General features: G+C 39.3%; 1 protein-coding gene across 4 annotated transcripts; it reads right to left on the bottom strand.

Annotated features, from left to right (window-relative positions):
- Positions 1-616: 616 nt before the first annotated feature.
- On the bottom strand, positions 617-18,650 carry EDNRB (endothelin receptor type B). 4 transcript variants are annotated; one of them, XM_027442901.3, is made up of 8 exons: positions 18,167-18,650; positions 16,967-17,461; positions 8,314-8,426; positions 7,938-8,142; positions 7,456-7,605; positions 6,353-6,486; positions 5,655-5,763; positions 617-4,154 (listed from the first exon to the last, which is right to left on the bottom strand). In XM_027442901.3, the coding sequence occupies exons 2-8, from the start codon at positions 17,417-17,419 to the stop codon at positions 4,023-4,025; spliced, it is 1,296 nt and encodes a 431-aa protein (XP_027298702.1). In that variant the 5' UTR covers positions 17,420-17,461; positions 18,167-18,650; the 3' UTR covers positions 617-4,022. The 4 variants fall into 4 exon arrangements, with proteins under 4 accessions (XP_027298702.1, XP_038037997.1, XP_027298697.1 ...); XM_038182069.2 differs by lacking the exon at positions 18,167-18,650 and adding an exon at positions 17,906-17,987; XM_027442896.3 differs by lacking the exon at positions 18,167-18,650 and adding an exon at positions 17,646-17,899.
- Positions 18,651-20,625: the final 1,975 nt, after the last annotated feature.

Genomic DNA, 20,625 nt, shown 5'->3' with positions numbered 1-20,625 from the left:
TGAAGCTATGTGATAAAGGTATTGGGACCAGGAAAAAAGACAAATCTTTACAGATGCAGCAAAACAACAACTAAACATAAGGAAACCAAACTATTTGGATCCAAACACTAATAACAGGAAATATACATGTATTTTGGGATGCAGCAATACTGCAAACATAAAAAGTTATATCCTTGACCAGCTACAGAAAATTTAGATTGATATTGCTTTCCACTGCTTTAGGAAAGGTAAATTGAAATGCGTAGGATATTACAGTCATCATACAAAGGGGTGATGGTTCTCATGAGGCTTATTCCAGTATAGAATGCATGCAAGTCTAAAGTTTCATGCCTATTTTTTTTCTGTTATGTCCCTAACACAGGAGGATTTCTGACTATATATGGGTGTGTAGAGAAGAGATTGCAACTGGCATTTTGAGCAAAAACAAGCAGAGCAAAGATAGGCATGACTGATTGTTCCAACAAACAGACAATTTTGCAATGCGTATGCAAGTCTGAACTCTTTCCAATTTTCAACAAGCTGTATAAAGCTATCCTGACCAAAGACTTTAACTTTTAATTCTGAAATGCTTACTTCATTTTTACCTGTCAGTTAAATCACTAAATGAGATCCCAGAGAAGAAAAAAGTCAGACATTTTATTTTTTAATGAATGAAAATTTTGAATATTTTATTGGTAATTTAGTTTGCTTACATTGTCTGAACCAAAGAGGTTTCTAGTTTGAGTGACCACAGAAAATGAAATATAAAATTATTTTACACAGCTATACAGAACAATAAAAAACATCCTTTTAACATTATTCTAGTACAAACAACATTCTCTTGCTAAGCCAACTGTGTTATAACCGATTAAGAGCTGGTCAGGACAGTGAAATACCAAAGCTCACAGTAGATGCTCTATAACTATTGACTTTTCCACTTGATTCTCTGAGGTATGCTGCCAGTGTATCAATTCAGATCACCAAGACTGAAATCCCCTCTCTTAACTCTGAGAGAGCTGTATGCAGGCAGAATTCAGAGTGCCAGAAGAAGTGAAATCAAGCTACCCTTTGAAGGCCAAAATACAGTTGTGTTGTAGTTTCTTCCAAGTTTGTTTTCATAATGTATCAGCTCTTCAGGCCATTGGGACCGATGACTGTCACACAAGATTGAACTCCTGCAAAGATGCAAGTGCCTCTCTGCAGTTCTGTTACCCGTGACCTTCTATCTGAGGCTGAAATGAGCCTTATGCAGGCTGTTTTACACCAACAGCTGATTTTACCCTTTCTCTTCCTAACTTTCCAACTCCCTCATGCAAAAAAGAAGAGAGTAGTTAGCTTTTTTATTTTTATTTATATTTATATTTATTTCTTTTTATTTATTTATTTTATTAAAGGCAGCAAATTTCAGCTCAGCATTTTAAAAAGCTCTTGTGTTCTAATTCTGCTCCAATTGAATGTTAAACTGAAATGAATGTTAAACATTCCTTGATTTCAGTGGACATAGGAATAGAGTTGTACTGAGGACTTTATGAAATGTCAGTTTTCATTATTGAAGGTTTAATTTTATTTAGAACACAAATGCATTTGAGCTCTCCTGTGTATTCTTTTCAGTGTATGGAAGTAGAATTTTTGAAAAAATTATTAAAGAAAATTATACCTTCAGTAAAAATACTGCTTTGAAAAATACTGCCAAAAAAAGACAAAAAGTGTGCTAATCTGTATATATTACTCCAAAAATTGGGCAGCATATATGGTCTTTATTTGCAAAACTTAAATGTCTGACTTAGCAGGACTCATCCTAACAAAGAGTTAGTCCAGGAAAAATGAAAAATGTTACACACTTGCCAATACAACACCTATATTTTAAATAAAAATTAACAATAATATACACGTACAATATTGTAATGATATAAAACTTGATGAAAATAACACTGACCAGCATCAAACGTAGGTTTTAACTGATTATCCATTCTTAACAGATGAAATGCATTTCACAGAAATAGCTGTAGATGTGGTGAAGTGAAGTGATATTCATGGTTTCCCATGAGAAAGTTATCACAAAAGTTAAAATAAAAATATTTTATAAATATAAACGTATAAATGTATTAAAAGTTTTGTTCTTCAAAGGTTCAGCATTATAGCAGTTGGGTGTATGTGCTGCAGAGAAAGATAGTAATAGCAACCTAATGGCAGAAAACATACACACTTGCATGTACACACACAAACACACACTTACACATGCCCAAATGCATGTGCATACATCCTCAGTTTGTTTTTACAGGCATAGACTTACTAGCTGTTGATGGGGCAACACCAGGGATGGAGTTCACCTCTCCTATTTTCAGTTGTCTGCAAGGTGTAAGCTACCTCAAGTCAGCTGAGATGAACCCCAACCGAGGCAATATCAGCTGAACATTTTAGAAAAACTGTTTTCATCTTGAGTATATTTAAGGCACTTCATGGAAGATAAAAAAATTTTTAAAAATGAAGTTCATTAACGCTGGAAAAAAGATAAAAATTACATGCGAAATTTGGAAATTAAAAAAAAATAATCCTGAGTTTTGATAAATACTTTTATTACAATAAAATACCACGCCTATTGAAAACATGTCTTTTCCTAAAAAAAAAAACAAAACAAAAAAAACAAACCTCATGCCTTAGTGCACAAAATATGTTAATAAGTCTTTGGGGACATCTGCAACAAATTCGTAGGAAATGAAAAGCCAAAGAATGACCTGTCATGTATATACAAAATGTGCATTGCTCCTGGCAATACACATAGTGTTTACTACAGGCATTTTTATCTTTCTGCTTTCTTATAGGGTCCTGCCCATATTTTAATACTTTATAATTAATCAAGCTTCACTAAACTATTTACAGAAGCAGAAATTTATCACACATCTTCTTAAGCCCATAAATATGGCACTACAGAAGTAGAATATTTTAAAACAGAATCAAGACAAGTGTGCTACATAGTACTGTTCTTTAGAAGTACAGTTTGTGAATTACTTTTCTTTATCAAAATTTAAATCTGTATGAAAACAAATGTTCAAATTCTCCCAATGTTTTGCTTTGTTACATTTTTTTTCAACCTGCTGTTTCTGAAGGATTTTGCCTCAGGACAGTATACAGATTGCAGAAAAACAGTTGTAAATTGTCACAAATGTATCCTGAGAAAGCTGTCAGGGCTCCTGAATGCCCATTGTTTACAGGGGATAGAATCATTTTGTTTTCAATTAAAAATAACTAGTTTCCAATACTAGCCATTGCTTCTATGGTTTTATTACTCTACATTTTTTCCTTTTTTTTTTTTTTTTCTCTCCTCTCCTCTGCTGCCATTAAACACAAATAACATGGAAACAGTGAAATGGACCATACCCAAGTGCTGCCAAATGCACTGAACAAGTGAAGTGGCTACAGAATGGTATTTATAGAGGTCTTGGAAGTTCCTTCCAACCACAGTAGGTAAAAACAATCATCAGAGTGAAATGCACTTTCAACTTGACTGCATCCTTTAATTCATTATCTACCTCTATAAAACCCTGAAAAAATTCTACTTTTTTACATTTAAACTCGCTTTACAACATATCTCAGGTTTTATTTTAAAAACAAAACAAAACAATAGTGATGGTGGTTAATTTGCTTTATAAAAGATAATATATTGAGTTGTATAATAATACTGGCTTTGATCCAATTAAAGTTACATTATACTGCTTAGTAATTACCGTGACTCCAGTTCCTACAACTGTTACAGTGAATACAAATGACGGTTTAATATACAGGAAATGGGGATCATTTGGAAGTGCTGATTCAGAAGTATTCAAGTGCTAACAATGACTTTTTATGCTTTTCCTCATCTTCTATAGATTAGAGTTTTGTAAATGTCCATGACTTTGAGAGTTGCACAGATTTCACTTTTTTTTTTTTTAAAATGATATTCTTTTGTTTTTGTGCAAACACAAAACTAGAGTTTTCTAAATGTTACCATTTCATTAAAAAGGCACCAGCATTAATGTAAGAGAATATACCTTTTATGCCTGTTTTTATGAAGAGCTGTACTTGTTACTGGAGCGGAAGTTATCATATCCGTGGTCATTAGCTTTGAACTTTAAACAGGACTGCCTTTCCTCCAGGGACAACAGATCTTTGGACTGGCACCAGCAACACAAACATGACTGTAAAAATAAAAAGAATAAACATTTTGCATCATTTTGTTTTTCATATGTTGCAAAATGCACCAAAACACTGCCCTTCTTCAGTGGTACAGTAGGAAATGGAAAGCATGCAAGCTGCTATTTTGGCATTGCAGCATAAGCAAAGAAACAAGGCTATGCTCTGCATTGCTCAAGTGGCAACTACGCAGTGGGATATCCCATTAGCAACCTGAGTGCTGGACGGCAGGAAGAGAAATGTTTAAATGCATCTCAAAATGAAATGAGACTTCTTTTTGTCCTTTTTTTGATAATCTTTCTTGTAAAAAATTATACACAGTAATCTATACTTCTGGAGTCACATGCTGTTTAGTTCGTTTTTAGAGCAGGAAAAAATGAGAACTCGGTAGAATAGTGAAAAGCTACACACAGTTTACTAGATGCACTTCAGTCCTTTTGCTGATGCTATGGACTGGCTTTGGGTGCTCAAAATCATGTCAGGTTTCTACTGCGGACTTCTCTTCCCATGCCCACTTGTTTCCACACTTGAGGCTTGATCTGCTGTGTGTTTAGACCCAGTGATTCTTTCAGTTTCCAGCAATGTAGACAGGGAAGATGAGACCAACATTAAAGCTTCAGTAATGTGCTGTTATAATTATGAGGGAGATATCACAGTGCTACTAGATGTACAGCTGACTGATATCCAATTGAAAGATGCAGCCAGTAAACAAGTTACACAACTAGGCACTAAGCCTAGCAATGGTCAACTGTTAACATTCTTAACAAAAGAAAAGTCTACGAATTTGTGTGTGGTAATGTAAGAACCCCAATACAGTGTCTGAAGACAATTAGGGGCCTCAAAAAAGCTCCAAGTACACTGGTGTTGTTTGGTGCTGCTGAGCACCAACTAGACATTTTCCAAGCAGACATGATAGATTGAGGTGGCTGGAAGGCTGTAGTACTGCTGGGAGATGGACTGTAATCCAGAGGCTCAAATCTTATATGGAGAATGAGTGTCAGGGGGCTATTTACCTAAACCAAGTTAAAACTCTGAGCAGGTGTGTCACTTGGTGTTGGAAAGGCACAAGGGAATACTTGTACCCTCTTTGTTACTTAAGTGCCTACTGACTGAACTGCTCAGTCAGGATGTGAGGAATATGTGGTCAGTGCCCTCCCTGTCGGGTTGCAGAGGATATGGCTACGTGAATCTCTGCAGAGCAGACTGAGCCTGCTTTGTCAGGGCTCTCAAAGTGGCCACATGCCAGGTCCAGTCAGGAAGTGATGTAGCCTGATGAGCATAATACCAGCAAGCTTTATTTTATGCTTCTCTCTTTTGCTTTCTCTTTTAGTCCCTATAACGCTTTAATACCTTTCTACATAGCTTCATCAGGAAAGGGAGGGAATACCTATCATAACTTTAAAGTAAAATTTAATGAACATTTAAAACAGTCTCTGTGTTATTGAATGCATTTTACTGCTGACATAGTCTTTTAACCAGAGGTGCAGCTCTCAACAGTCTCTTACCTTAAAGCAGTTTTGGAATCTCTTGCTCACCAAATACAGAGCAATTGGATTGATGCAGGAATTCAGTGAAGCCATGTTAATGCCGATGTAATCCATCACAAGAAAAAAGCTGTGTGGAAATTAAAGTTAGTGAGATTCTTCACATTTTCTCTGAAAAGGCTTAGTGGAGGTTTACAGTTATGAAAACTAGATTCAGCTTTACTCAACGAAGATGATCTATTAAATATAGCAGTAAATGGACCTCTATCAATAGAATTAACTTATGGAAGTAACAACTGTGCAAAATAATAAGGTTTGAATCAGTAGACCATTCTTATTAAAGTAGTTTCAGGAGATCTAATCATCATAACTTGTGAGAGCAAAGATTTGTGAGGTTTTCTTCACAGTTTTAATCCTAGCTGTTCAGCTGAAAGGGAAAATGGGGACAGAATCTCCCCCCTATATCCACATAACACCAGAAGATAGAACATCAGTCCCAAAAGGGATGCGGAAAAAGACCGGGCAAACAGGGCAGAAGCCCTCTGTTCGTGGGCTTCCTCATAATTTCCCAAGTCTGCTACCAGAGCGAAACCAGAATGTACTGGATGAGAAAGCAGAGACAACTTCAGGCATACAGAACAAGTTAGTTCATTAGGAAATCCAAGTATGCTTATGGAGCATGCCAGCAGCACATAGGTATTTTCTGTTTATAGTCTCACCTTAAAAGTTCACATCTATTTGGGTCCTTTTGATCATAAATAGTGAGTTTCAATATTCTGCTTAAGTGAAGAGGGAGCCAACACAAAGCAAAAACAAGTACCAGGCAGAACACAGTTTTGGCCACCTCACGTCTCTGAAAATGAAAATTGGAAAGAACATCATTACAGTTTCTGTCTCTCTCTTGATTGTTGTTGCCTTCTAATATCTAAATGTTTAATAAACAAAATAAAAACCCTATCATAATAGGAGTTAATAGAACATCAGAGTAACTTATTTTCTTTGAATATGTACTTAATCTTTTCTATTGTTTTAGATGTATTCCACCGATTCTCTGTATCTCTAATTTATAGAAGTATGAGTAATAATATGAAAAATGGCAAACACAAAAACAGTCATTTAAATTAAAATGTGGAAGATAGTCATCTGCCTAATCACTTTCAAATGACAACTTGTTTACAACTGCATTTTCTTGTGCTTTGATCTCAGGCCTTACTTTAAAGGTCCCAAGAGATTTAAGTTACAGCTTTATCAAGGTAAGATGATTACACTTATTTACGCTACCATTGCAAATTAGCATGCAAACTAAAAGGCTATTAGGAAAGGAAGAAACACATATATATGTACTAATGTAGTTTAATTCTGCCTTAGTAGAATTAAATTAATGACATTTGATGTTTCCCTCTGGTGCACTCCTAACTTGGAATGTATTTTGGAATGTGTTTTGTTCTGATACACAGCTAACCTCACTACAGTTTGGCATGAAATTAATTCAAAACAATTAACAACTTTACAGCACTGTTTTCTATATTACAGTATGATCTTAGTTTTAATTACAAAATATCCATCTCTCATTATTATAAAGAAGAAACAAAACCTATAAAGTCTGAAGGATTAACACCAAATGAGAAAAAGTGTCTTGTGATGGTCAGTAAATGTCTTAGATTTCTGATGGCTCTGATATATATGCAAGGTCATTGGCACCACTGCTAGGGAAGTACTTCTTAGCAGTGATTTTGAATTTTTCGTAAAATAACAAGAGGATGTGGCAGTAGAGTCAGTAAAGGTATTACTGTCAGCAAAGTTGTCAGGGATAAATTTTTACCTGTTTTAAGTGATCATTTAAAGCAATCTGCATCCCACTTTTCTTTCGTAACATTTCACAGGTCATGAGAGTGTAGAAAAGTGCTGTGATAGCCAGTGGCAAACAGAAGTAAAAGCTGAACAACCACCAGTCTTTAGCTTGCTTGTAAAACTAGGAGGAAAAAGCAGAACAAAACACAACAGCAAAAAAGTATTGTTAGGTGTTGAATGTTGACCATTTTGAAAAGTGTACTATAACTAATTGGTTAGTCTGTCTCCAAAAAGCATCCATACGTTACAGATGAAATGCCCCACGCCCACAAAAGGACAGTTTTCTGAATGTTCTTCTTTTAACCAACGCATTTCAGAAATTTGCCAGAATTTCATTTGAACATTGTGTTCAAGTAAGTTTTATATACGCTTGTGAACACTGCAATCCACAGATCATTGGAAAGATTGATGGAACTGTTCTACAGAGCTATGGTACAAATTTCAGTGTCTTACCATCATAAAGGATGTTTTTTGTGTGGGGTGAAGTAGGCAGATTCTGAGATCCTTTCCTCTGTATTCCATCGTAATCATATCAAATGCAATTGCTTCCGGAACAGCTAATACCACTGATATAACCCAGATCAGTACAATTTCAACGGCAGTCCACTTTGGCACTCCAATTCCTTTAATTCGACTCCAAGAAGCTACTGCTCGGTACCTGAAAAAACAGCATGCATTTGCAGATTAGATATATATATATATAAGGCCATCTTGTTTAATTGGCTTAAATTTAACTTATTAGTGTCACATCAGCTGAATGGAGAAGAGAATTTGAGCCAATGCTCTTATTTAAAAGAAATTATAGAGTCTGATGAAAAAACAGTCTCACCTGTCTATACTGAGGGCACACAAACTCAACACTGTGATGCCCACTGATGCCTTTTGAATGAAGGGCACTAATTTACACATTTCAACACCAAAGGGCCAGTCCTCTGCAAGTAGCTGTGAAAAGAGTACAGAGATTAGAATGGAACTTTTTATTTTTTTAATAATTCACAAAGCTGCAAAATAGTCTTGTTTTTCTTTTCCAGCTTATAAAACTTAAGTCAATTAGAGCCATTTTACAAAGTAGTCTCTAAGGTACATGTCCTAAAAATAGGACAGTAGCAACACAGGCAGTCCCTGTCTAAGCAAGAATAAGCATAAAAGCTTAGTCCTCACTTTTCAAGCCCTACAATTCCACTCATTTTGCTTCCAGCTTCACCAACTCAGTGTTTATGGTGAAAAATGACTGAGAAGTGGGGATTTCCCTCTCTCTTGGGAAGAGTGTTCATGGCTTCTTAAATGTTGCAAGTAGCTCTCCATTTACTAGAAAAAGAGAAAGTAACTTGAGGTTCATCAGAACAGAGGCAAAGGCTACAACTGCACAGCTGGGGTGGTGTGTAATTGAAGCTTGGTGTCTAGGCTCCCTCAGCTGAGAAAGTAAGCAACACTGGAGGGCAATGCATCTCATAGTTTTTAGCTGACCATCCAATGACTAAAGGAGGGGCCTTCCTGTGGGACCTCTTCCTTCCACTTGACACTCAAGGATCCTAACCAATTAATTTGAAGTAAATATCTCATTTATTTCAGATTAAGATAGATCAGATACATCTTGCATTGAAAATCTTTACTGACCAACTGACCAGTTTTCCAATAATCTATATTACAATACACCAAAAGAGCTAGCTGCATATACCTGTATCTGCTATGGAAGAAAGAAATCAGCACAATAATTCTCAGGCTGGATTAATTCTAGGTTGGATTTAGGTTTGCAGTTTGGGTCTTACACTTTCATGGAAATCTTCCATCACATCCCTAGTGGTACACTATAGCTAATTTAGAGAACAAGATTTACTGGACACAGAAAGCACTTCCTCGTGGCTGACACTATGAACTGTTTGCCCGTAGCTGCATTTTAGAAATATTTGATCTTTGTACTGCTGCAAGCTGCTCTAATGGCTCAAATACATCACAGCAGCAGCCAAATCTTTCAATTCCTCATAAAAACAAGGCCCTCCAGAATAGAGATTATGCCAAGAAATAGTCGCAATTGTTGTATACAAAAGTAAACCTTCTGAGTTTCTGTAATTAGTTACATTATCTAAGCCCATCTCTATGGATCTGTTTTTCATAACTTTCTTCAATTGGGGCCTCTTGGATCTATTGTGGATAGAGGAGTTCAAAATAGAAAAGGAGAAGAAAGAACAATGGCAATTGCCAAAAAGAAGAAAAAGAAAAAAAAAGATTACAAAATCTTTCCCTCATCTCAGATCTCCTCAATCATCTTTTTAAAGAGGAATGTAAGAAAAGAAATAGGTCACCATATATTTAGATTCTGCTGAGGTCCAAAATGGTTGAAGATAGCCACAGAATTGCCTGCTCGTGTTGGTTTGGTTCAGCAAAGCCCTCAAGAACATGTCTATATGCATCTAGGAATAAGCAGTTACACGGGCCAAGACAGACAGTTTTTCAAAAACGTTAATATAATTTTATTTTATTTTTTAACACAAAGGAAGTTAAGTACAACATTTCATGAGCATATGCTTTTAGAAATCCCTATGAAGTGCCCACCAGTATTTTCAAGTATCAGAATACCTTCAAAACTCTGCTTTAGTCCTATGCTGAAATGGGATCTTTGAAAGAGCAGCAGTAGGAAAATTGTAACATAAACCTGCTTTGATCTATTTCTACATTGATCTACTTAAGTAAGATGAAGAGCGTAATGCTTCTGCAGGAATGAAGCAGAAAAATAAATTCTAAGGATTTATGTTTCTTGAGAGCTGCATGGAAAGCAATAAAACAGAGGAAGCAGGGAGGAGGCTGTAAGGACTGTACAGTATGTTTTGCTTACGTGATGTGGGAAAATAACTCAGACTGTAATTAAAGTATTTTCAGTAAAGCCTCTCCTTAAGACTTCTTTTTAATTGCTGTAAGGAGGTGATAGTAACAAACTGCTGTTAAGATTTCGATGTGAAAAATCACAGGCTTTCTAAATATACAATCTACAGAATCAAACAACCCCTGGAATAATTAATAAATAACAATCAGACAGTGAACATCCAGCTTACCACACACCAAGTTGCTATAGAAATCAAGATCTTAGTAGCAAGTACATTGTATACTTGTTTATAATATATATTGTACATTTGTATATATTAAGCCAGAACTGATATATATATATATACACATTTTTAAATTGATGTATTTTTCTCTTCACCAAACTAAAATCCCAGAACATTGATCAAGTTTTTGTTAACACATACTATTGAAAAATTTTAGCTACAACTAGCCAGTGTCTGTACAAAACACTCCCTTGTCTCTCTGCACTAAAATCATAACAATTTAGCCACACATGAGACTTCCCAGAACTAACGCTTATCTCTCAGGTGCAGACGGTCACACCTGTGCTCCAAGCTGCCTGGATTTAAGCCAGCTCTAGTTTGGAAGCCATATGGCTGGATTATAATTGGGCTGCACATGAGTGGATGTGCTCTACTGAGAGAAAGGGTGCATTAATTTGGGTTTAGCATCACATCAAAATATTACTTTCATTCATCCAGCTTTTAAATCAGGAGCAGAATGGACACACAGCTGTCTGTTGGATTGGAAAAACATGTCCTTTATCTCTTGCAGCTGATGTATTATGAAATTTGAGAATTTTAATGCATGAGTCACAAATTTCTCTACCATGGTATTGCAAGTGGCTAATGATATGCTTTGCAGCAAAAGCTTGAAAACATAGATAGTAAAATAAAAGCAGAATGTTTTAACTACTGAACTATGCTTCTGTTCATTTGTACTCTGTATTGCCATCTCCTCAAAACAGTGCCTTACGGTACCATGAAAATCCTTTATAAAGTATTCAATAAAAATTCATTGCAAAGTGTTTGTGGACAAGAACAACTGATTATTCTTACTGAAGTACAGATGTGGCCTAATAAAATTTCATATGGGTAGAATTATTTTCTTATGATTCATAACAGGGTATCTGTACAAAGAGACTGCAGTCTTAGAAATGACAAGTGACTTTGAGTCATGAGATACTGCCAAATGGCAGGAAAGAGGAAAAATAATGTTGCGTTTTCAGAAGTAAAATGCCAAAAGAAGTCTACCACTGGCTGTATTCCGATTGACCTTTTCCAGTATTGTATTGTCATTTGTTTTACATGAGTGAAGTTTTAGCTGCTAAGGCACAGAAATGTGTTGAAAATTAAATTGAGTAAAAAGTAAGAAAACATTGCAGAATGATGTGAATTAATACTGAAATGAACTAATTATATTGTGATAGCACTGTTTCTACACCTGACGCACTCCTAGCAAACTCCTTCTCAGACTAGGCACAGATCAGAGCCTGAGATGATGTGAAAGCATCACAGCAATGAAAGTAGCCCCAAGAGATATTGTGACTCAGAAACACACCTGTGAATTACAATTCCTGCCCTGCTTCCTCTTGGTTGTGTAGGAAGACAGGTTTGTTAGCAATCTGCTGCTGGAATATGCTAGCACGTGAGGACAATATGCTGCTCCTGATGGCTCAGCTGCTGTGGCCACCAGCCAGAGAGGGCTGATGCCACGGCTCCAACCCACTATTGTTGACTTTCCACAGTAAGACACGAAGAAGAAGCATGTCATGCACTTATTTATGTCTGTGTCCTAGTTCCAAGCAATGAATGCCCATGGAAATGCAAAGCAGGAACTCTTACTTCCTGCTAGCTCTGCATTCACAGTGAGTCTAGTTCACAATGATAGGACTTGATTTTCATATTTTTCAACTGCAGAGTTACATGAGAAATCAGACATACAATTGTACACCTAATTCATAAGCAACATTTCTTTCAATGTATTTATGAAATGGCTGGCAGATAAAGAATTTTTCAGTATTTCACAGGAGTAAACTTTCTTAAAAATGAGTTTGCTCAGGAAATTAAGGTTACAGTCAGGGCTGAGTCAGACATTGCAATACTTAGTAATGTTTAACAATAATTAGGACTTATTCATATGTCGGGGTGGGATTTGCTCTTTAGATAAAAAAAATTATTTCCTTCATTAGCTAAGCTAAGAATATTTTACTGATCTATCCAATAAGCAGTGTACATCTTAACATGAGGCACATAATTTTCTTTTTCATGTGTCTTTATGAGTAACTTTTGCTTGCAAACTTTTTTTTTTTTTAATATTGAATTAAGATGGAGCAATATCATACATTCATCTTGAAAATGACAGAAACCTTATCCTGTCTTCTCAAAGTCAAAAGTTTCTGCAATCTCACAAACCCAGTAAAAGGACTGAATCAAAAGTAACAATAAAGAAAGCTGAGCTGTGCTGCTGTCAGATAGGGAAGCATAAACACGGGGTGAAGCTAAATAATTAAGAGAAGATGAAATCTTGTTTTGAAATTTGTCACATGCATCTTTGAGTGAATGTATAAGTAACAAATGCATATGTAATGAAAAATTAATTTACAAATCTATGTTTATGTTGTCTAATGTATTCTGGCTTGTAGATCTGTCATGAAAACTGTTTGCATACATTACACTTTCAATGTACAGGCATTTCTACTACTCCATATATGGGACATCAGCATAGACTTTTCCCATCTAACTACAGAACAAATTTAGCCACTATTGTCTGTAGAGTTCCTCCACTGGACAATTCAGGTATTTGCCAAGTGCATTCGCTGACCATGATCTTAGGCCAACTAAACATCCTACTTTATATGGTTGTAGATTAATAAACTTTGAGTAAGAAATTCTAAGATGAACTTTGACAGACCTCAAGTAAATGGTTCAGATGTTGAACAAAAGGAAATGGTTCACATTTCCCATGTTAAAAAATGGTTATATTCTTTAACACCAGAAGGACAGGTGGCAAGGTGTTGTAATAGAACAGAAACAATGTTCTCTGAAGACAAGCAGCTTTACTTTTGGGGGAAAGTTAGGAAAAGATTGGCCTTATCATGATGGAGGCAACCTTGACTTATGCCCTGTAGGTACTTGCATTGTAGGAGTTATATCATCACAAAGACATTTCCATGGAAATCCTGCCTTTTTTTTCAGAACACAGCTGGATTAACAAGGGGGCTGATTTAAGTCTTCATGTGGTATGCAGTCCCTAATCTGTTTCTTTCTTATCTTACCAATGCTTGACAATGCTATATAATGTTCTTTAACTATTTTTATGTAATCCCTAAAACGTATCATAGAAAAAAAAAATCATTGCCTACAAAGCTGACTTTGGCCTTTGATCACTCGCTTGGATAAAGACCAGTTTTTGTTCCTTCTCTGACATTTATTTTCTCTACTCTACCACTATACTCTGAGATAAAGGAACCTGTCACAGCATTTTCAGGTAGACATTCCTCATTCATTTGTGTCATAGCAAATTGACAGCTGAAGTTCAGAAAGCCACACAAAAGTGTGCAGAGGATATGTTCTTTACCCCGCTGAATATCTATTGGAACATGACAATAAATTGAATTTAATATATGAGTATGAGTATTACAAAACAAGAGAAAGAGAGATATTTTTATGTCAGAAGAGAGAGCAGGGTATTATATTATTTGATTACAGCTTTTAAAATTATATGTTCCTTTATTATTACGGATATATACATGAGAAGCAGAGGTAATAGAAACCACAGAAATCATAGAATACCCTGAGATGGAAGGGACCCACAAGGACCATCAAGTCCAACTCCTGGCTGTGCACAGGACTACCCAAATGTTGTGGAACTACATTAAGTTTGGGGTTTTCAGTCTTGATGTTGTTTTGGTATCTGACACATGAGAGCTATCACCTTTAACAATTTGAGAAACTAAGTATAAGCCTTCTGGAACTGCAGAGAAATCAGAAGGAAAGATGGCCACTGCTTCCCATCTTCCATAGATTAAGAGAAGGACTTAAAAGGCTTGCTGACCACTGGAATACAGCATTTCCTACTGTACCCTTCTGATCCTTACATTCACACCTTAAAGAACTGCAGCCTCAGATTAACAAAGACACAGTGAAGGAGCTGATCTAGGCATAAGAGCATCTTCACACTTTTGCTACAACTGTCAGGAATTTGGCGAAGCATCTTGTTGCACGCTGAAGAATGATTGTCTTAGGCTTTTCTCTACTTCACATTCTGCAATTCTGGGGGTATAGCCGAAGCCAGGACCCTGAAAGCTGAAAAGGTCTCCCATGTTCAGTTTGCCAGGACACAACGCTCCTTTTTCCCTAATTTTGTACCCCGTTTGCTGATTGTGTGAAGAATTCAAATTCTTCACATTTTCTACAGAATGTATTCACTAAATTTACCAGCTTCAATTGACTAATAGGCATGTTACACATTGGACTGCATTTATCTCACAGTATACGTAATATCTGTTTTTTTTTTTTTCTTTTCTTTTTTTTTTTTTTTCCTTCAGATACCCTCAAATGAGTGATCTAAATGTTCATTCGTGTATTTTTTCAGCTACTTACTCACTTAACTTAAATACTCACAGGGGACATCTTTTGCAGTTATCACATTTAATAGCTAATAAAAATATGCTCCTAGTGCGAATTCTGAGTTCTGTCTTCTGGATCTGTCTGGAAAGTGTTCACAGGCACTTTCATACTTTCTACTACATGAGTTGTTGAGTAAGCTGATGGCATTCTTTTAACAGAAGAAATTCTTTCACACTCTTTTTCATGTAGCTGTCTAACTGAGGATCTGGTAGCAATTCTGAACATCTGTTTCATTCATTTTGAAATTGTTTCAAATTGCAAGTTACAACTGTTATACTTGATTTACAAACGAAGGCCTCCCTAGCCTTTGTTTTTGCCACACTGCTGGGTGATTATAGCCAGCGCGTGTTTGCTTTGCAGTATTGCCCCTCATTGCTTTCTGGGTGGATGCATAATTGATAAAAAAAAGTTATCACCTTAAATTGCATTCAAATCTTAATTTTGATTAAACAAACAATATTTAAAGGCTGGTTTTAATTACATTTATTCAAAAGTCCTGTTTTAAACCAGCAAGTATTTCTCTCACTATTCCAACCAATGAATTAATTCTATTACGGGCCCTTCATTAAGATGCAGTGCAGCATTGAGCACCTGAGAGCTATTGCGCTGCTCCCAAAATTCTCCTCCTAACACAATAAACATCTCAGACTTGCAGCTGGTATAATATTTAGCAGCTTGCAGTCTGACCTTTTATTCCTCCCACTCCAACCTTCTCATGGTGATATACTTGATGACATTCAATCAAGATAAGGGCTGTGGCATATAACTGCATTTTATCATTAATTTAATTTTAAAACGGTGTCACTGAGATTGCAAAGTCTTGTAGTGAGCAACTGCTATCCATGTACTCTTTTTTTTTTTTGAGAAGAAAAAAATATATTTTAGAGAAATACTTTTTCAAAACAGTTTAAGTATTTTGTTTCATAAATTCCAATTTCACACACCTCTCACAAAAACTACGACAAACATATAGCATGGAAAATACTGACACTACAAAATGAATAACTCTCGTGTAATCCAAATTACCCAGCTCAGGAGTTTAACACTGTCATGATGAGTTCTAAACTCCCTGCTTTGTAATGCTTCAGTACTTAACAGGATAGATATACAGTATTCTCCCACTTCAGCAGCTTCTGTGAATAATCACTATAGATACAAGAGACTAAACTCAAAACCTGAACTTTCAATGTTACTTTTTTTCCCCAAAGAAAAAAGTAACAGAGCCCAGAGCTTAAAACCACACATATAAGATGCAATAGGTGAAGGCTCTCGTGCTCACTTTACTCAATAATTGACAGGCATTCAGCAACCTGGCCTGCAAATTTTTATGGCAGAAGGTATCTTGTTTTTCCAGCATCCCTCCCAGGAATGCTCATCCTAACTAGAGGCTGGATTCACATGCACAAGGAATTCATAAGGACACACGGACTGCTTAAGCTGGATAGAGATGAGACCGAGATAATACTCCTGTAGCAAGTCTTACCACGTTAAGGAGTAGGGGTGCAAGAGCAGCAGGTGTGGCTCCCTCCCTCAGCTGCTCGTGCTGCAACACTGGGGAAAGGGTTCACAGCTCAGGAGAGCATCACACCTCACAACCACTTCAAATGTTAAAGAGACGTCTGAAAGCCCCTGTGCCACCAGCAATTGTGTGGGCCCACGTGAAGTACATGACTGACCCTGCCCCAACAGAACCTGTAGCACTGAGCAGCACCCACAGACACAGAAGAAGTCGACCTTCGGTGCCTCCCTTCCATTCCTCGGGAAAGGGAGAGGCAACGTCCCCACTGAGCATCGACCTACTCCGCTAAGGTCCTTCATCCCTGGGTTGAAGCACCTGCTCCCAGGCGGCTTTTGGAGCCTGACAACCCCTAAGTGCAGACCTCAGCCCCATTTCCAGCTGGCAGGGCAGGGACTGGGGGGGAGGGAGGACATCCGACGTGCTCGCCCCCCTCTGAGGTTTTTGCAGGCACCCCCGAGCCCGCTGCCGGGCCATTCCCGTCCCCAGCTCACCTTGTAGACGTTGATGGGGATGTCGATGATGATGTGCAGCAGGTCGCCCAGGGCCAGGCTGGCGATGAGGATGTTGGGGCCATTCCTCATGCACTTGTTCTTGTAGATGATCCGCAGAAGCGTGGAGTTGCCGATGATGCCCAGGACGAAGACCAGGCAGGACACCACCGTGTTGATGTACTTGAAAGTCTCCTTGATCTCCGTCTGCCCCGTGCACATGGGGGGCGAGGCCGAGCGGGGCCGCCCGCCGCCCACCCCCCCAAAGCCCTTGGGCAGCACGGCCGCCCGGGAAGCGTTGGGCGGCATGGGGGGCCCGGCCGTCAGAGGGGCGGCCTCGGCGACCCCCGGAGGGCCCTGCAGGCCGGGACCCGGGGGTCTCAAGGCTCCGTTGCCCTCGGCGGCGGCGGCGGGGCGGCAGCCGAGCAGCAGCAGCAGCAGGAGGGCGGCGGGCATGGCGCGGCGCGGCCGGACCCCCGTCGGGCTGTCAGCTCCGACCTGCGCGGAGGAGAGAGGGGACGGGGGGTGAGCTCCGGAGAGGGGAAGACAAGAGCGGGGTGGTCGCCTCCGTGTGTGCCTTCCCCGGGGGGGTGCCGCCGCCCAGCACCGGAGCGGAGGCTGGGGCGGGGAAGCCCCGTCGGGGGCGGGGGGGACCCCGCTGCGTTCCCCCTCCGCTCCTCACCCCCGAGCCTCGCCTCGCCTCGCCTCTCCTCGCTGAGCCTCCCGAGCCTCGCCGAGCTTCCCTCCCTCCCCGCCCGCCGCCTGCGGGGCTGTGGCTGCCGAGCGAGGGAAACGCGCTCCGCCGGTTGCTCCCCGCCCCGGCCGGCTGCCGCCGCGATGGGCGCCCCGGGCCGCGGCCGGAGGGAAGGAAGGAGGGAATGAAGGAGGGTCGGGATCCTGCGGAGGGACCCCAGCGGCTGTCAGCGGCGCGGCCAAACCCACCTCCTAAAGCCGAGCCGGCCCCCCCTTTTCTAAAACATTGGCCTGCAGCTGGCCCATCCGTCACGGACAGACCCCACCCGCGCCCTCCGCCCACCCACGCCTCCCCTCCGCCTCCTACCCCGCACCCCCTTCCCACCCCTTTCCCCCCCCTCCCCTCCCCGCAGCTCCCGGGGCTCGGGGCCGCGGCCGCCGGGGGGGCTCCGAGAGCTGCCGGGGCTGGGGACGCCCCTCACGCCGCCCCCCGGTCGAGGGGTTCCCTACCTCGGTACCCCGCCGCCGCCGTCCCTTCTCGGAGCCCGTCCTCCTCGTCCTGGGGCAGGTCGAGCGTGTCAGCCTCAGCGAGAAGACGTTTTGGGGGGTTTCAAGCAATTGGCGAATCGACGCGGTTGTTAAAGGAGATTTTGTCACTGCCAGGGGACGCCTGCGGGGACGAAGAGGTGTTTGCCCTGCTGTCCTCCCCGAGACCCTTCCCCGTGTCTGCGTTTTATTCCTGCCTGCAAACAAGCCCCCAGCACATCCAGGGCTGTTGGAGCTGCTTGCAGAAAGCTGAGACTTCGGAGAGACCGGTGCCGCTATGTAAATCACTTTACAAGCTGGGGTACTTCGTATACTGCCCTTAGATAAGCGGTAGTGTTTTGTCCATCACGGGCTAGTAGTAATCCAGCCTGGTTATCTCGTTGTTGCTTTGGGCAGCCTGAGCAATGCATCTGATCTCAGCCAGCTCGTTCCAGTTATTGGGCCCTTCAGTGAAGCGTAAGGGAAGGAGCAGAGAGATTTGTGCAGGCTCTTGTGGAGAGTGAGAACTGCCTCAGGAGGCTGGAAACAACTGCACATCTAACTAAAATAGATTTAAAGATGTTTCCCAGCATATCTGTGAACAAGCTCCCCGATCTTTTCATGCTGGAAGCTAAATCATATGCAGAACATGAATGTGTAAACACTTCATTACAGAGTGACCCACTCACCTATATTATTGACATGCCCAGGGGGGAAACACCAAAACCCAATTGTTTCTTTTAAACTTCTCACTGAAATGTTGGTCTGATCTCTCTTGTCTTCCCTTCATCTCCTGATAACACCTCGAGCCACTGTGGCAAACAGCCTTTTCCCTTCCTCATTTAACTCATTTTTCACATATCCATCTTTGTTGAATATAAAACATCTTTCCCATTTAATCACCCTTGATTCATTTCCTCATTTAGCTGGCACATTTCTTTTTCCTCCCTGTGAAATGAAGGTACCAGACTCACTTCTCAACTGCATGAGTGTAGCTGGAGGTTGATTGTACTCCAGCTAAAAAAGTGATCTTTTCAGACTTTTTCAGATTATGTATTGCAATAGGATACATTTTGCAACACTGTCTGATTCTGCTCTGGATGACACAAGTGTGAAATTGAATTAACCCTACAGAATCCCGAGACTTGTGGACTTAAAAAGTCTTTTAAATTTTCAGTTCTACATTGTCTGCATTTCCTGTTCTGCAGTCTGTGTTTGCAGCACTGATTTTTATTAGAAACTCTTGCCAATTAAAATAGAATTAACTTTTATCTGGTCATGCCTGTTAACAAGACTGTACAACATGCAAGGTTATAGGTCTTGAAACATTCTGTGCTGACCCTGACCATCACGAAATAGATTGCGACTACACTGAAATATGTTTGCCAACACTTTTGTTAGCTCAGTTCCATTAGATATGTTTGCTACTGTTTGATAGCACTTATTTCAGCATCAGAGTTATTAGTAATAGCAATTTAGCTTCAGAAAATGTTAGTAATGCCACTAGTTCATACAGAACTCTGGACAACTGCTGATACTTGAAGCAGAATTACTTTGTGGTATTGCACAAAAAAGAATCTAACCTCTTTCTGACTGCCAGCAGTTTGCCTGGACCAGCTTTTTTTTTTTCCTGATTACTGTTAGATATGGCGAACAATCAATAATGAAAATTGACCATTCATCAGAACTGAAGGGATAGTCAAGGAAAGAAAATTGTCTAAGTTTGCTACTTTTTTTTTTTTCTCTACTCTGTCTTTTCATAGTTTGGAATATTTGAGAAATTAAAAAGTATACGCTAGGATCCAAGTCTCCTTTAATTAGTGAAAAAGTAATGCTGCTTGTATATCTTTTTTTGTTGTTGTTTGTTGTTATTGTTGCCTTTTTTTTTTTTTTTTTTTTTTTTTTTTTTTTTTTTTTTTTTTTTGTCCCAGAAAACAGAAATACTCCTGGTCCTTTGGAAAGTTCATTTTTGTACAAAATGGGGAATGTTGCATCATTATCAAAAAGATCCTCCAGACAGTCTGACACTTGTTTTACTACGTTTTGTACTTCCCCTGCATTTTATCCCACTGGCTATTAACACTTCAGTGAAGTATATCCAGTGACTCTCTTAATTATAAGACAGATGCAACATGGTTGATAATGCTCTCTCTTTTTTTTTTTTTTTTTTTTTTTAATATCATACACAACGTATATAGACTGGGTAACTTTTAGTCACCACCAGAATGATTTTCAACAACAGAAAGATTTAAAAAAAATATTCCATTATGTGTAAAATAAATCATGAGAAGCAGTACAGATTATTGCACCAAAAAATCCTCCTATTAAGATGATGAAACACATCTTAGGAATCTATATTTTAATGCATGCTGTATTCATTCAATCAATGGGAATTTTTTCATTAGCTTGCAGATACTTTTGCAGCTTTCATTATTTTTCTGTTT

Source organism: Anas platyrhynchos, chromosome 1, assembly GCF_047663525.1.
Source record: "Anas platyrhynchos isolate ZD024472 breed Pekin duck chromosome 1, IASCAAS_PekinDuck_T2T, whole genome shotgun sequence".
Classification (NCBI taxonomy): domain Eukaryota; kingdom Metazoa; phylum Chordata; class Aves; order Anseriformes; family Anatidae; genus Anas; species Anas platyrhynchos.
This window is presented reverse-complemented; position numbering and strand designations above follow the sequence as displayed.